This window comes from Triticum urartu, chromosome 5A, assembly GCF_056163025.1.
Source record: "Triticum urartu cultivar PI428250 chromosome 5A, HENAU_Tu73, whole genome shotgun sequence".
Classification (NCBI taxonomy): domain Eukaryota; kingdom Viridiplantae; phylum Streptophyta; class Magnoliopsida; order Poales; family Poaceae; genus Triticum; species Triticum urartu.
In genome coordinates this window covers 558,302,473-558,318,078 of record NC_141877.1, presented here as the reverse complement: position 1 = coordinate 558,318,078, position 15,606 = coordinate 558,302,473, and the positions used below count along the sequence as shown (strand labels likewise).

The 15,606-nt window shown below is 43.3% G+C and overlaps 1 protein-coding gene across 1 annotated transcript; it reads right to left on the bottom strand.

Moving 5' to 3' along the window:
• Positions 1-980: 980 nt before the first annotated feature.
• On the bottom strand, positions 981-10,043 carry LOC125510553 (deoxyhypusine synthase). Its single transcript, XM_048675769.2, has 7 exons — positions 9,754-10,043; positions 9,434-9,601; positions 7,833-8,051; positions 7,122-7,205; positions 3,752-3,857; positions 3,451-3,686; positions 981-1,242 (listed from the first exon to the last, which is right to left on the bottom strand). Exons 1-7 carry the CDS (start codon positions 9,979-9,981, stop codon positions 1,165-1,167), a joined length of 1,119 nt encoding a protein of 372 aa, XP_048531726.2. The 5' UTR covers positions 9,982-10,043; the 3' UTR covers positions 981-1,164.
• Positions 10,044-15,606: the final 5,563 nt, after the last annotated feature.

Sequence of the window (15,606 nt, the reverse complement as noted above, 5' to 3'; positions counted from 1 at the left end):
TGAGTTGGACTCGATGTTACTGCTAAAGTTACTCCCACTGTGGCTAGTCTAAGAAACCAGCCGCCGCTAGCTTCTGACAGGAGAACAATGTGTTCGACAGCACTGAGCAGCTCCTCTCCGTCTGCATGGGCTGGCAGCCTAGGAAGCGAGTTTGAGGCCCAGTTTGGTGGCTCGTAACAAGAGCAAAGCGGTTCGATCGAAAGAAAATGGTTCGCATGAGGCACTTCAGGAGGGCATTTCCACGTAATTACAAGCAACTTCCCCTTCTCCTTTACGTGAAGCGGCGCTTCTGCTGCTCCTGGGATTTGCACTGCAGGCCGCTTGTTCTCCTGGAGCAGGATTCTTAGAGTTGCACCACTCGGCAGGCTTCTCGTGAAGCTGGGTCGTGTTGGAGATCCGAGCGGGCCCTTAAACTACGCCTATGTAGTATGTGAAGTTAATGACTTTAATCCCTAAATTTCTACGCATGCCCCGTTCAATTTTTACATGTTTCATTGGCCCCCATTTAAAAAATTCCATCTCCATTCTTGAACACTGTACAAGTAGTCTCATGGTCGCAAAGGCTTTGGTGTCGGTCTAGATGCGCAGAGGCATATCCGTGCGAGAAGACGGTGGCCACCCATGTCCATGCTCCGGTGCCCAAGAGCAGGTGCCTCACAGCCTCGACGCCCAAGCGCGGAACCAACCGGACAACAAGCTACGAAAAGCATCTCTGCGTGGAGCAAAAATGTTGATGGAAGTCGCTGACTACCAGCAACAACCTGAGTTACCATCTTTTTTTCGTTCTGAAAATAAATATGAACCTTGTTCACGGCCTGCTTGGAAAAAGCGTGCTTTGAGAGGCACTCAAAAAAATAAAATAAAGCGGTCCTAAAGAGAGTACTGCGGAAACAGATCTAGCGACTGTCCAGACAACCATAGGTGAGGAAATATTTTTCACGTATGATGTTCTCTGTGATAGTGTTAAACTCAAATTCCAGTCAAGTAACCAGATAAATAAGGACACACACAGAAACCATTAGTTTGGACACCATGTACAGTCTCATTGAAACATTCGACGGGAACCTCATGTGACAATGAAAAAAGGATGTAAGATTACATAGCAATGGTGTTGGAAATGAATAACAAAACAATTCAAGGTTCCTTATTTCAACGCCATTTGGTTCAAGATGCACCATGAAACTTACGTGCAAATGTTGCAGCAACAAGTAAGGGAAAAGCGATAGTCGCATCGCAATGAACCTGCATTTCCAAAAGCTCAAATGTTATATTGTACTAATAATCAAATAGGTTGCATGGCATCATTGCATAGCACCAGTATGTCTCATAGAAGTGCATAGACTCTAAAGCTGCAGTATTCTACAATGCAAAAAATATATTGAAGGTAGTTCAAGGCAATGCCTCGATGTGCGTCATTGTCGATGCACCTATGAAACATTTCAGTAACTAGAGTCTAGTAGTATGTAAAATATAAAAACAAAACCATGTGAAACTTGTGTTGGTACATATTAGTTGGAGGTTTGGGACCATGTTACGTAATAATTCATGCAAAATTTTCAAAGGCACATTTGTGGTTGCATAGCATGTGTGAAGTTTGGTCCCACATTGTGTGGTGGTAGCTAAGAGAAGGCCAACAAATAAAGGGTTCTTTCTTATACCTTCCTAAAACATGAGAACATTGGACTATAACATGCTCGCTCACTCACTCGCTTGCCTCGCCACACAAAGCTAAGTTAATGGGGGTAATGATTGATCCGATTGATTCACGGAGTGGGTTAGTTACCAATCCAATTGTGATTATCCCTCCCACATCCTAGCTGAGTGCATCCCCGTGAATGCACCACTATTATTGCTCCCTTTTTGATGTGTTGCTCTTGCCTTCCCCATCTTGAGAACTGCATCGATAGCAGCGCCAGAACGCATGCCACTAGAACTGCACCTGGCCATCTAAGGGGCAGCTGCTCTCATTTGACCAACTACTTCTACTACGAGATCTTCAACTCAATGGTTTGGTGACACCTTGAATGACACGATCATTTCTACCAACGTATGTGTTCTAATCTCCTTTGTTCCTTCATGCAGTTTCTTATTAGTTAAAATTTGGCGGATGTGCTAGTTTACTATTCTATATAAACTTGAATGTCTAGTTTCTCATATGTGATTAATATTGCCAGCGCGATGGATGCAGAAATAATCCTAAAGATCCCTATCTTTGAGCACCATGAGGACTTTGTGGCCTGGCAATTTGACAACAAGGGGCTGTTCTCGGTAAGATCGGCATACAAGGTTTATACTGACATGCTCCAGAGACAACGATCGAGCCCGCGTGGGGAAAGCTCAGTTGGGGGAGAGGAGGACAGAAGAATGTGGCAACAGCTGTGGAAGATACGATGCCCCGGAAAGATCCATCACTTTATGTGGAGACTGGCCCATAACAGTCATCCTCTTCTGCGGAATGTGGAGCAAATTGGCGTGCAACTGGAGACGGACTGTGTGGTATGCCACCGGCTACAGGAGGACGGAGGCCACCTGTTCCTTCGCTGCAAGGAAGTGAAGAAGATGTGGAAGGCGTGCGGGTTAGAACAGACACGGCAGAAGCTATTACCATGCCAATCACCGCGCCAACTCCTGAACCTTATTGTTTCCTTGCCGGAGGACGAGAAACTACATACTATATGCCTGCTGTGGATGTGGTGGACGGAGCGAAACAAGGCAAACCACAACGACCAGAGGGCTACGATCCAGGAGTTCGCCTTCACGTTGTCAAAGCACATTGCAGAATGGCGCCTATATTGTGGAGAGCAAGGTCAGAGCAATCCTAAACCAAAACCCAGCTGGATCCGCCCGACCACCGACGTAGTCAAGATCAATTTGGATGGATCTTTTGATCTGGGGACTGGACTCGCGGGTTGGGGATGCATCGCTCGGGATCACAAAGGTGAGGTGATCCTTGCCGCGGCAGGAAGACTTTCACATATGGGCGAGGCCCTACACGCGGAGGCATGTGCCCTGCTTCATGCAATTAAGCTAGCTAAAAGTCAGGATATGGGACGAGTCATTTTTGAGACGGACTGCATCGGGATCCAGCAAGTTGCAACGACGACTGCTCTCGACCGATCTAACCTGGGCACCCTGTTCCGTGAGATCAAATACCTTCTCCAGATTGGTTTTATTGATTGGAATGTTTCCTACTGTCCTCGTGTGTGTAATGTTCCTGCCCATGAGCTTGCGGCTATTGGTAGGCGGAATGTCAATGCCGACTACCAAGTGTGGTCGGTAGACCTCCCTAGAGTTGTATCCGATGCGGTGACCGCCGATTTGGCTGGTCCATGGTGATTTATGGAATGCAAGGTGTTCCATTTCAAAAAAAAATATTGCCAGCGCTGCTATCTTGATATTATTTTAGACTAATTAATTCAAAACTGACTTATTTTTTCAACATGTATATACCTTTACAGGTTCTGCCGAACCCTTAATCTTTCCCCATGAAACTGCTTCATCAGGATGCGCTCCTGAATCACTACCATCAAACTCTTGAGCCGTGTTGATATATACGGCATAATCTGCACCATTGCGAAGCATATTTGCATTGCATATATGATGCTTTGGGAGGCCTCCACCAAGAATTATAACCCCTGTCTTCCTTGGGGTGGCATGAATAGCTTCATCATTCATCAGCCTTACATCTGCAAAACATTCAAGCATTTTAAATCACAAATGAAGTAAGTGAAGTAATTACAACACAATTTACCTTGTACAATGTCGATAATAAGACCAGGATTATGAACAGCATGGCAAAACAACATGTCTCCAATTGATCCATCGGTCAATGCTGGGCAATATACAGGAATATTGTTCTGGTCAAGTTTAAAGAGTCAACAATATATAACTTCAGTCCTTGCACAATTGCCTTTGAAACGAAGATTCAAAGACACACACAAAATATAATGCAAAACATATTCTCTAAGGAATAAAGTGAAAGACACAATAAAGTAAGAGTCAATCAACCACGCCTAGACTTTGAGAAAATAATAGTGCGTTCAAGAATAGCAATTGTTCCCATGTTTAGGATTCATTCTTCCTCAATGGGAATTATAAAGATTGATTAAGCCGATGGTGACTGGATAAGCACCTCCTTGTGTGATTCAGGTTGTACCATGTATTTGGCCCACACACTTGTTAGAAGTTTTCATCAAACTAAATGATACATCATGTGTTTTTGCAGGAACTAGTTGCAATAAATTTCAGTGATATTTGGTTGTATGGAACATGAATTTTTGGATTAATAATGTGAGAATTGAAACTGGAAAAACATATAATCTATTGTGTTTGATTATCATATAACTGTAAACTATTTATTGAATATAAGTGGCATAATCAAATGGAGCCTTTTTCCATGCATGGCGGAATGTTGAGGTGGATCCTTCTCATGCATGGTTGTATGTTGAGGTGGCATTGTATTGCTGCAAGAATTGCTATATCTAGATGATACCTTGTGTCTTGCTGCAAGAATTTGTTTCAATATATTTAGTATCTATGAAAACTAAAACTAAAAGTAGATATATTTATTATATTTTATTACTGTGCAGTTGTAATTATTTATTGAATATAAGTAGTGTTTTCTCATACATGATTGAATGTTGAGATGAGAATTTTTTTCATGTATGATTGCATGTTGAGATGGCCCTTCTCCCATGCATGGTGACTTGTTGAGGTGTATGTTAAAAGAAATATGCTAAAACCTCACGCATTGTTGTGGGACTTCATATCAATAAATTATTGAGAACAAGATTAGAATATATGAGAATAATACCCCCTCCCGACACACACACACACACATCACACAGCACACATTTCCATATCATCAGTAGCAAACCTAGTAGTAAATGGAGGGTGAAGTTATAGTTCCTCCCGCTGTTCCATTTTAGTTGAATTATTTATTGATAAAATAATAATTGATGATGTTGAGGGTTTGCACGCACTGAAAAAAATTTAGAGGGTCATGCATTTTCTTGAAAATGGGATTACCTAATGGGGTCTTGTGAGTGTTGGGGGCACACAAGCTAAAACCTAAAAAACACAATCACGTTCATTTTCTTTGGCAAGATTTCCTAAACACCTCACAATATGAACAAGGGCTTGGGGCCACTACACACTGACATTTGAAGGAAATATGCCGTAGAGGCAATAATAAAGTTGTTATTTATATTTCCTTATATCATGATAAAATGTTTATTATTCATGCTAAAATTGCATTAACCAGAAACTTAGTACATGTGTGAATACATAGACAAAACAGAGTGTCACTAGTATGCCTCTACTTGACTAGCTCGTTAATCAAAGATGATTAATTTTCCTAGCCATGGACAAAGAGTTGTCATTTGATGAACGGGATCACATCATTAGGGAATTATGTGATTGACTTGACCCATCCGTTATCTTAACACTTTGATCGTTTAGTTTACTGCTATTGCTTTCTCCATAACTTATACATGTTCCTATGACTATGAGATTATGCAACTCCCGAATACCGGAGGAACACTTAGTGTGCTATGAAACGTCACAACGTAACTGGGTGACTATAAAGATGCTCTACAGGTGTCTCCAATGGTGTTTGTTGAGTTGGCATAGATCGAGATTAGTATTTGTCACTCCGTGTACCGGAGAGGTATCTCTGGGCCCTCTCGGTAATGCACATCACTATAAGCCTTGCAAGCAATGTGACTAATGAGTTAGTTACGAGATGTTGCATTACAGAACAAGTAAAGAGACTTGCCGGTAACGAGATTGAACTAGGTATTGAGATACCGACGATCAAACCTCGGGCAAGTAACATACCGATGACAAAGGAAACAACGCATGTTGTTATGCGATTTGACCGATAAAGATCTTTGCGGTTTGACTGACAAAGATCTTTGTAGAATATGTAGGAACCAATATGAGCATCCAGGTTCCGCTATTGGTTATTGACCGGAGATGAGTCTCGGTCATGTCTACATAGTTCTCGAACCCGTAGGGTCCGCACGCTTAACGTCCGGTGATGATCGGTATTATGAGTTTATGTGTTTTGATGTACCAAAGGTAGTTCGGAGTCCCGGATATGATCATGGACATGACGAGGAGTCTCAGAATGGTCGATACATAAAGATCGATATATTGGAAGGCTATGTCTGGACATCGGAATGGTTCTGGGTGAGTTCGGGCATTTACTGGAGTACCGGGGGGGGGGGGGGGGTTACCGGAACCCCCCGGGAAGTATATGGGCCTTATTGGGCCTTGGTGGAAGAGAGGACAAGAAGGCCAAGGTGGAGGGTGCCCCCCTAGCCCAATCCGAATTGGGTGGGGGCGCGGCCCCCCTTCCTTCCCTCTCTATCCCCCTTTCTTCTCTCCTACTCCAACAAGGGAAAGGGGGAATCCTACTCCCACCGGGAGTAGGACTCGCCTCTTGGGCGCGCCATAGAGGGCCGGCCCTCCCCCTCCTCCACTCCTTTATATACGGGGGAGGGGGGCACCCCATAGACACACAAGTTGATCTCTTAGCCGTGTGTGGTGCCCCCCTCCACAGATTTCCACCTTGGTCATATCGTTGTAGTGCTTAGGCGAAGCCCTGCGTTGGTAACTTCATCATCACCGTCATCACGCCGTCGTGCTGACGAAGCTCTCCCTCGACACTCAGCTGGATCTAGAGTTCGTGGGACGTCACCGAGCTGAACGTGTGCAGATCGCGGAGGTGTCGTACCTTCGGTGCTAGGATCGTGAAGACATACGACTAAATAAACCGCGTTGTCATAACGCTTCCGCTTACGGTCTACGAGGGTACATGGACAACACTCTCCCCTCTCGTTGCTATGCATCACCTAGATGGATCTTGCGTGTGCGTAGGAATTTTTTTGAAATTACTGCGTTCGCCGACAACATTCGACCCAGTCATGCACTCTCGCATCATTTTTGTGATAACAGTGGGATAACATGGTAGTGGTTGCCAAAGGTTGCGCTATAGTCTACTTCCCGTCTCATTGCCTACGCAAACTAGCTATTTACGTGCTTCTAAAATACAATCGACATTTATGCACGTCTATGATAGTTTCTAAGAATCTAAGGTTTATTCAAAATCATGTTACCTTGTGCGCCCAATAAAGGTAGGAGCTTTCATCATTTATTTCTTTACCAAGACGACCAATCACCTTTGATGGTGTCCAGACATTCTGCAGTTAACAAGAAATTCATCAACTAACAGAAATATAAAGACCGACAGAGAAGTTCTATCAATGAATTCACATTTTAGAAAATGATGGTTTAACTTAGAGAACATCAAATATCAACTAACGTGCAACCATCTCTATGTTGATTTCAGCAGTTTGTGCAATAATTAAAGCTAGATCACACATTTGTTTTGACAACACCTCATAGTCTTTCCATCCATATATTTGCTAGAAAGTTATGCGGTGGTCGTCATAAGTGACATGGGTTATGCATACATCTGAAAGTAAGGAAATTCATGCAATGAACTTATAACAAAGATTATGAAGCACCACATCATGTACGATTGTGAAACATTTTGCAAATTATGAACTTTGCACAATTGGTAATTTTCTTCACGATGACCATGAAGCACTCTCATGCACTACCATGAAATGGCGCAATCATGTGAGTAGCCTACTCCTATTCATGCATCTTCTGCAAATTATCAACTATACATCTAATTTGTGCATTCTATGCGCACCATCAATGAGCCATGACACACACAAGGGATCGTCACCACGACCCTTTTATTGGGGCATTTTGATTGCTATAGTACATATCATATGAAACAAAATTCAAATGGAAGCTACCTTAGTAGATTGTTCTAGTAGCATCTGGTCAAGGACTGGCATGATCCATTCCTCGAACTTGCAGTAGTTATCATTGGGCAGCAAGAGATTTCCAATCCGGTTCAGTCCTTTCGACCGCAACAATGCTCCTGGTAAAGAAAAATCACCTCGGTATGTCGGTCCAAGGCATTTAATGAGATCTTCCTCTATACCCCCTGCACTCGTAACAATAACATCCACCTAAAGAACACATTTTTTGGAAAATAATTAGCCATGGGCTAGGAAGTTAGTCAATAATGGCTATGTACTCAGTGATGTTAGTAAGCGACTAAGCGCCAATGTGCAATTTGGCATTTCACATTTTTTGGAAAATATTTAGCCATGGGTTAGGAAGCTAGTCACCAGTGACTACTAGCAATTAATAATTCTAAAAAGCAGTGCTATCTATATTTCAAATTAATCTATTAGTATATGCTTTATGTACATCAAACTGGTATCATTATATTCATATTCTAAAGAATTATTTATTTGTAATTATGATTTTTGATCACAAAAGTTACTTATTACTAGTGTAACTGTGGGTCAAATGTTTAACAACACCTAATATCCAAAGTAATTTGAAATGGAGGGAATCGCATTTAGTGACCAAGCAACCTTTGATAACAAACTTTTTAGCTTGGCCACCACATGCTTGGTTGGTGACTAGACATCTCCTGTAACCAACAATGAATGTGTGTCGCCGTATATTTGGTAAATGCGTTAAAGTAACGGGAGCAAATATCTCAAGGCAACTAGTCATACTTCTACTATACAGTTTCTTAATTAAACGATGATTTCTTTAAGAAATACATATCATTTTAATTAAAAACACTCTTATATTTCTTTACAGAGGGAGTATATATATTTAGCTAGAACAATGCACGTGCGTTGAAACGGGGTATAAATATTCTAGTACATGGGCTTGTGATTTACCCGTCTATAATAATGCGATTGTGTAAATAATTGATCATCAAATTTTGCCCATGAATTAACTTATGTTTCGATCCGATGTTTGGTAAGTAAATTAAAGTGAAACTGGTTCATAAGGTAAGTAAATTAAGTTGATTTATTATCATATAAGGAAGGTTGGACGAAGTGGTGGTGGGAAGAAAGGTGAAATGTGATCCTTACTTTCTTTTTAAGTATATATATAGTAGAGATTATTTAAGAAATACAAATCATTTTAATTAAAAACACTCTTATATTTCTTTACGGAGGGAGTATATATATTTAGGTAACTAGAACAATGCACGTGCGTTGCTATAGAATATAAATCTTCTAGTACGTCGGCTTGTGATTTACATGTCTATAATAATGCGATTGTGTAAATCAATGATCATCAAATTCTGCTCATGAATTACCTTATATTTTTATCCGATGTTTGGTAAGTAAACTAAAGTGTAACTGGTTCAAAAAGTAAGTAAATTAAGTTGATTTACTATCATACAAGGAAGGTTGGACAAAGGTGAAATGGGAACCTTACTTCCTTTTTAAGTAGTAGAGATAGAGGTAGAGATTAAAATGATATTTGAACCTGTTTTGTTTTCAGGGTTGCACACGTGAGACAGAGTTGGAGCATTCACCATGTGATGTTGAACCAGAAACCGTATGACATCCCGTATGCCAGAAGACACAAGGTTTGAAGTGAAACCGAGGAATATCTTGCACTTCACAGATTCCCTGTACTTGGGGTCAAGTTCAGCCTCATCACACTCCACGCTTGGCTTCTCCTGGGACAGCCTCCAATCCAGCTTCAATATAGCCAAGCACAGTGGAGAAAGAGTTTGTAAAAATGTAAGGAGTAGCAAAATCAGCAGAGATTCTGGAAAAGAGCAAGTTCCTGAAGCATGCATGCATATGTAGTGAGGACAGCTAGAGGTTACATGCTCAAGTGAGGGTGTACCATCTGATTGACGACGTCGATGGCGTCGCCGAGGTGGGAGGCCTGGAAACCCGTGGAGGCGAGCGACCCGAGAAGCCCGGCAAGGCCGAGGCCGGCGTCGTTGAAGTCGGGGCCGGCGATCGTGGTGGACTCGTCGAGGGACTCGGACGGTTTCAGCAGGATGGCGCGCACGCCCTCCAGTGCGTCCGTGTTGAACCCTGCTCCGACGCCGCCTCCATCGCTGCCCATCTCTGCCGGATCCTTCGAAAATGGAAGCGAATCTGGTTCCGCGGGGCTGTGTGCCTGTGTCCTTGCGGTCTTCCTCCTACTTATGGTTCCGCTTCCTCCTACTTATCCATTCGAAACAGAAATGCTAGTGCTCAAACGTGTTTCGTGCGAAGACGTGGGTGGGCCCGGCTAAGTCGTTATCATGCATGATCTGCATGCTCCTGCATGTGCTATGTCGGTCGGTCTCGTGCAAACGTTAGTGAACAACTTAGAGACACACACATTTGCATAACTTCTACTCTCTCCGTAAAGAAATATAAGAGCGCTTAGTGATACAGAGGGAGCACTTTACTCAGAATTAGAATAATAGTGATGCTACAAATTGGTGGCGAAGTTACACGCATGTTTCTAGCTGTGGAGTGACACGCTGTCTCTCACTCGAGAAATAATCCACCTTACCGAGATATATTGGTGTCAAATCCAGATTTGATCCCCTGTGGAATGGGGTAAAACCATCCGAGAGACCACTCAACTAATGATCATTGGCTAAAGACACGTTTAAGATGGGTTTCCTGGACTTGCTGTTCACCCTGAACATCGCCCTCATGGTGGGGTCATGGCCAGCAACCCCATCCGCTGTCTGGCCGCCCCACCAGCAAGCCCGCGCCGCTCACGCGCTCCCGTCCTGCAGATCCTTGTACAGCGTTGCAGATTTGCAGCCACCGATCGCCACCAAGGATCCTTGCTGGAGGCTGCTGTTGTATAATTCCCTAAAAAGATTATCACTCAAAAAAAAATGTTGTCTGATTGGGGCATCATCAGTTCATCACGATGCGAATTGTCTAGAAATGTAAAATAGGCTCCAGTCTCCCAAACTCCATGAAACTATTAAATTTCTGGAAACGTATTTTGAAGTTTTTTCTTTTGAAAGGGCCATTTTGAAGTTTTATGAAGGAAAAGTATATATAAGTGTGCATTATATATATGTATAAATGGGTATGCTAAATCTCAGTTATGTGTTTCACCCGTTGGATCATTATGCATTGAGATTGGTGCTAGTTGATAGTTTTTTTAGTTCTTCTTGTTATGTTTTTTTAGTAGAACATGACCATTTATTCATTCAAGATGTTCCATGGGATACACATAATATCAGGAATAGTGCCCAGCCGAACATGTCGGCCAACACCTAAGGAAGCAACCGCCTTTACTAATTTACTCAGTATTGGCTTGTCTTCCCTCATGAACAAAAGACACCTCCTCGAAAGCTTGTGAACGTTGATCAATATCTCTCAGGATTGTAGCATAAGCACATGAGGCTTTACTTCTCAGGTTTGAAATCACCTCAAGGGAATCAGAGGCCACTTTGATGGAACTGACGTTGAGATCAAGAGCTAAATCAAGTACCTCATTGCATGCAACAACCTCAAGATTAGCAGGATCACGAGCCCTTCGATGACAACAGCAGAAGCACCCAGGAAGGCTACATTGATGTCCCGGCAAACAGCAGCAGCCACACCCCTATGGCCGTCCCTAGACAGATCCTCATCAACATTTATCTTATACCTACCCCCGCAAAAAAAAACATTTATCTTATACCTAAAATCACCAGGGGAAATCCACTTCATCTTAGCTTTCCCATCTGCTAATTTTGGTGCAGCAGAGCAGATCCGTACACATTTGTTTGATGTATCCAACTCTTCTAAATATTTGTTAATGAAGCAAATGGTGGAAAAAGGATTCTGGAACTCGTTGTCGTGAATTGTTCTTCCCCTTGCTCACCAAATCGACCACATGGTAACCAACACTCTTGCGAGATCATTCTGAGATAGGGTATCAAATGACCAGAATAGTCATATTCTCACATCAGGTGACCAATTTGAAATCATATCCTCAACTAGCTCATCATCCACTAGTGCCCAAACAGCCCTTGCCATATTGCAATCAAGCAATGAATGCCTCCCAGAATCAGCCGAAGCATTGCATATTGTACATAAATCGTTGCTAGCCATCTCACGGTGCATACGAACATCCCCTGTTGGCAGTGACATTTTTGCAAGCCTCCAAGCAAATACTCTTTCAACGGCACTTGGACTTTCCACAATTTAGTCCAAGACTTCTTCTCTCCCTCTACATTGGATTGTCCACATCTATGTTCAACCTAGTTCTCTCTGTGTGTTTTTATGTTCACTAACATTTTGTAAGCTGGTCGGGCCGTGAAAACACCATTTTTTTTCATAATGCCATGCCCAAAAATTAGCTTGCACTACTGCAGGATGCTGCTAACGCGACACTACGATCAGAGACCCTTCGAGAAATTGTGTGCGATGCCATAATCGTAAACGGTGTTGTATGAAAACCGTCAAAAAAGGTGAAAACATTTGCGATGGAGGATGCATCAAACACGGTTCAGATTTTAGTTGTGTGTGCGATCCAGGGCATACGGTTCAGTCCAATGAACTGTTTGCGATGAGGCGAAACAAAAGAAACGGGCAGCCTGGTGAAGGCACGTGCAATATAGAGCATACGGTTCACTCGGATGAACTGTTTGTGATTAGGCAACACAAAAAAACGAGCAGCCAGATAAAGGTGTGTGGGATATACAGCATACGGTTCACTCGGATGAACTGTTTATGATTAGGCAACACAAAAGAAACGGTCAGCCATATCAAGGTGTGTGTGATTGAGGGCATACGCTTCAGAAGAATTAACTGTTTGTGATTAGGCAACAGAACAGAAACGGGTAAGCCAGATCAAAGTGTCTGCGATTGATTGCATACACTTCACATGGATGAACTGTTTGCGATTAGCCACAACAAACTGAAACAGTTAGATAAATCAACGTGTGTGCGCTAGACGGGCACACCCATTTTAATTAAAAGACGTGTGCTGACATTGTATATTGTGGTGCACCCTATGGTGCAAACGCCACGTACGCGGCCGAGAAGGCGTATGTGCCCACGTTACGCCTTCCGGGAATAGTGCCGCACTTATAACCGTCAATAAATTTTGAGTATGCGTCCCGTCACATTCCAAATTGCAAACCTGTTCACACCGATCAAAACATAAACGGTTTCCCACTTAGGAGTGTATTACTACACGGTTAGAAATACTACTACTCCAAGATGACTGCACATTCCTCCTCAACTCCTCATCCACAAAAAGTCCAAAAAAAAACAAGTCATTCATCATCGTTCCCTTGCGTCCGTCATGGCCAGTGTGAGTTCTGGGTCGAGGGATTGTGACCAAGGAGAGGCGAGCCTGGAAGCGGGAGCACGAAAGATGTCCCGCCTTGCCGCGATAGCAGCCAACATGTCCCGCCGCACGGCCGTAGCAGCAGAAAGGTCCCACCGCGCTGCCGAAGCAACACGGAGGACCCGCCGCACCGTCGATGCAGCAGACTGGTTCGGCCGTGCCGCGGAAGCATAAGAGATGTCCCGCCGCACTGCGAATGCAGCAGAGATGTCCTCCCTTGCCGCGGCGGCCTGGGAAAATGCCTCGCGGGCAGGCAAGGACTCTTACAGGCGCATGCGTGCCCTCGTCCATAGGCAGATGGATCAGATCTCCAGATGGGCGAGGTTGTAGGATGACCTGCAAGCCTCGTTTGAACAGTCTACCAATGTCATCCGGCAACTAAATGATAGCAATGCGAAGCTCCGGGCCGAGCGCGACCTACTGAGGGCGAAGATCATCGGAAGTGCAGAGCAGTAGGAGCAGACCACTGCCTTGTTGAAGAGGACCAGCGTCATCGTCGAGAAACTTATGGACGAGAATAACAAGCTGCGCATCGAGCGCAGAAGGCTGGTGGAGGAATCTGTGGATGCTCTCAAGCAGCATCTTGAGGACAAGAAAGAGCTCGCCGCCACTTGCCGCGGAGACTAGATCGTTGTCTTCCTTCTTCTTTTGCCCTTGTGTATTTCGCGCGCTGTTGCATATGGCTTTTTTTAATTATGTTTCTAAATATGTAAGACCATTATTATCCACTGTCATCGTTCTTATATTCATCATGCTTTCTATAAGCCACCGTCGATGCTATATAGGTCCGTCGGATCTTACATCAAGATCCGTGCAAAACTTTCTTTTCATATTTTCATTTTCTCTCTTAAATATCAGTCGAGTGAGACATATAGCCACGCCGTAGAACAGGTGATCGGGCGCCATTAATGGAGACATTGGGAGGGAGGTGCGCGGCGGGTAGCAGTCAAAGGGCTCTCCTCCCGATGAGCACGCGCAGGGGTCTGATCGCACGCCTCCCGTACTCAAATAGCTACCCCGCACGGCACCTCCTAGCCAATAAAAAAAGAGGACGCGTGACCGTATGTAATTGGTAAGTCGAACGCCCACGGTTTCAATTATACTTGTGTTTCCGATTTGTAATGTGACAACACCTGTTCCAAAATGATTTTGTTGATTGTTAATGTGTGGGCCTTCGCAAATCGGACAAAAAAATTACCACAACATGTTGGTGCCATGTCATGAGACCATGCCAAGTTTCATGATTTTCAGGTGTGTTTTGGAATTACAGGAATTAAAAAAACAAGTTTCTCAATCTTTCCGGCCGAGCCACGATGCCCGGATGTTTGAATTTCACTCCCATCTCTTGGATGCGACCTAGAAATTCACCCAAGGACAGACATGTGATTTTTCAAACAACTTTGGTGCACTGGAGCATGTGCTTGTAGTTCAAATTTGAATTATGCACATTAAATGCCTAGAAACTCAATTAATGTATAAAAAAGGCCAAACGAACCCGGAATAATTTCAAATTTTAGCATCGTACTTCTATTTGTTCTAATCTGGCTGTGTAAAAACAATAAGGCGGGAGAAGACAGTGTACGTATGTCGTTTCGCATACGGAGGTGACACGTTCCCTCTCGGAACCACGAGCCTTCTTGAGGGAAGCTCCAGTTTGCAAGAAGGTTACACCAAAGCTTGTCCAAATTCGGCTAAAAACATTACTGCAGCATGTTCATGCCATGTCATGACACCATGCCAAGTTTCATGATTTTCAGGCGTGTTTTAGAATTACAGGAATTAAAAAACCAGGTTTCTCAATATTTTCGGCCGAGCCACGACGCCAAGATGTTTGAATTTCACTCCCATCTCTTGCATGGGACCTAGAAATCCACCCAAAGACACATATGTGATTTTTCAAACAATTTTGGTGCAATGGAGCATGTGCTTATGATTCAAATTTGAATTATGCACATTAAATGCCCAGAAACTCAATTAATGTATAAAAAAGGCGAAACGAGCCCAGAATAATTACAAAATTTAGCACGGTACTTATATTTGGTCTAATCTGGCTGTGTAAAAAAATTAAGGTGGGAGAAGGCAGTGTACGTATGTCTATTCGCACACGGAGGTGACACGTTCCCTCTCGGAACCACGAGCCTTCTTGAGGGAGGCTCCGGTTCGCAAGAAGCTTACACCAAAGCTTGTCCCAATTCAGCAAAAAAAATTACCGCAACATGTTCGTGCCATGTCATGACACCATGCCAAGTTTCATGATTTCCAGGCTTGTTTTGGAATTACAGGAATTAAAAAAACCAAGTTTCTCAATCTTTCTGACCGAGCCACGACGCCCAGATATTTGAATTTCACTCCAATCTCTTGCATGGGACCTAGAAATTCACCCAAAGACACACA

Excerpts from the sequence above, each read along its gene's own strand:
- LOC125510553 (XM_048675769.2), bottom strand. The coding sequence starts at position 9,981 with ATGGGCAGCGATGGAGGCGGCGTCGGAGCAGGGTTCAACACGGACGCA. Across the intron at positions 9,602-9,753 it reads TCGACGTCGTCAATCAGATG|CTGGATTGGAGGCTGTCCCA; the intron begins GTACACCCTCAC and ends GCTATATTGAAG. Across the intron at positions 7,206-7,832 it reads TACTAGAACAATCTACTAAG|AATGTCTGGACACCATCAAA; the intron begins GTAGCTTCCATT and ends TGTTAACTGCAG.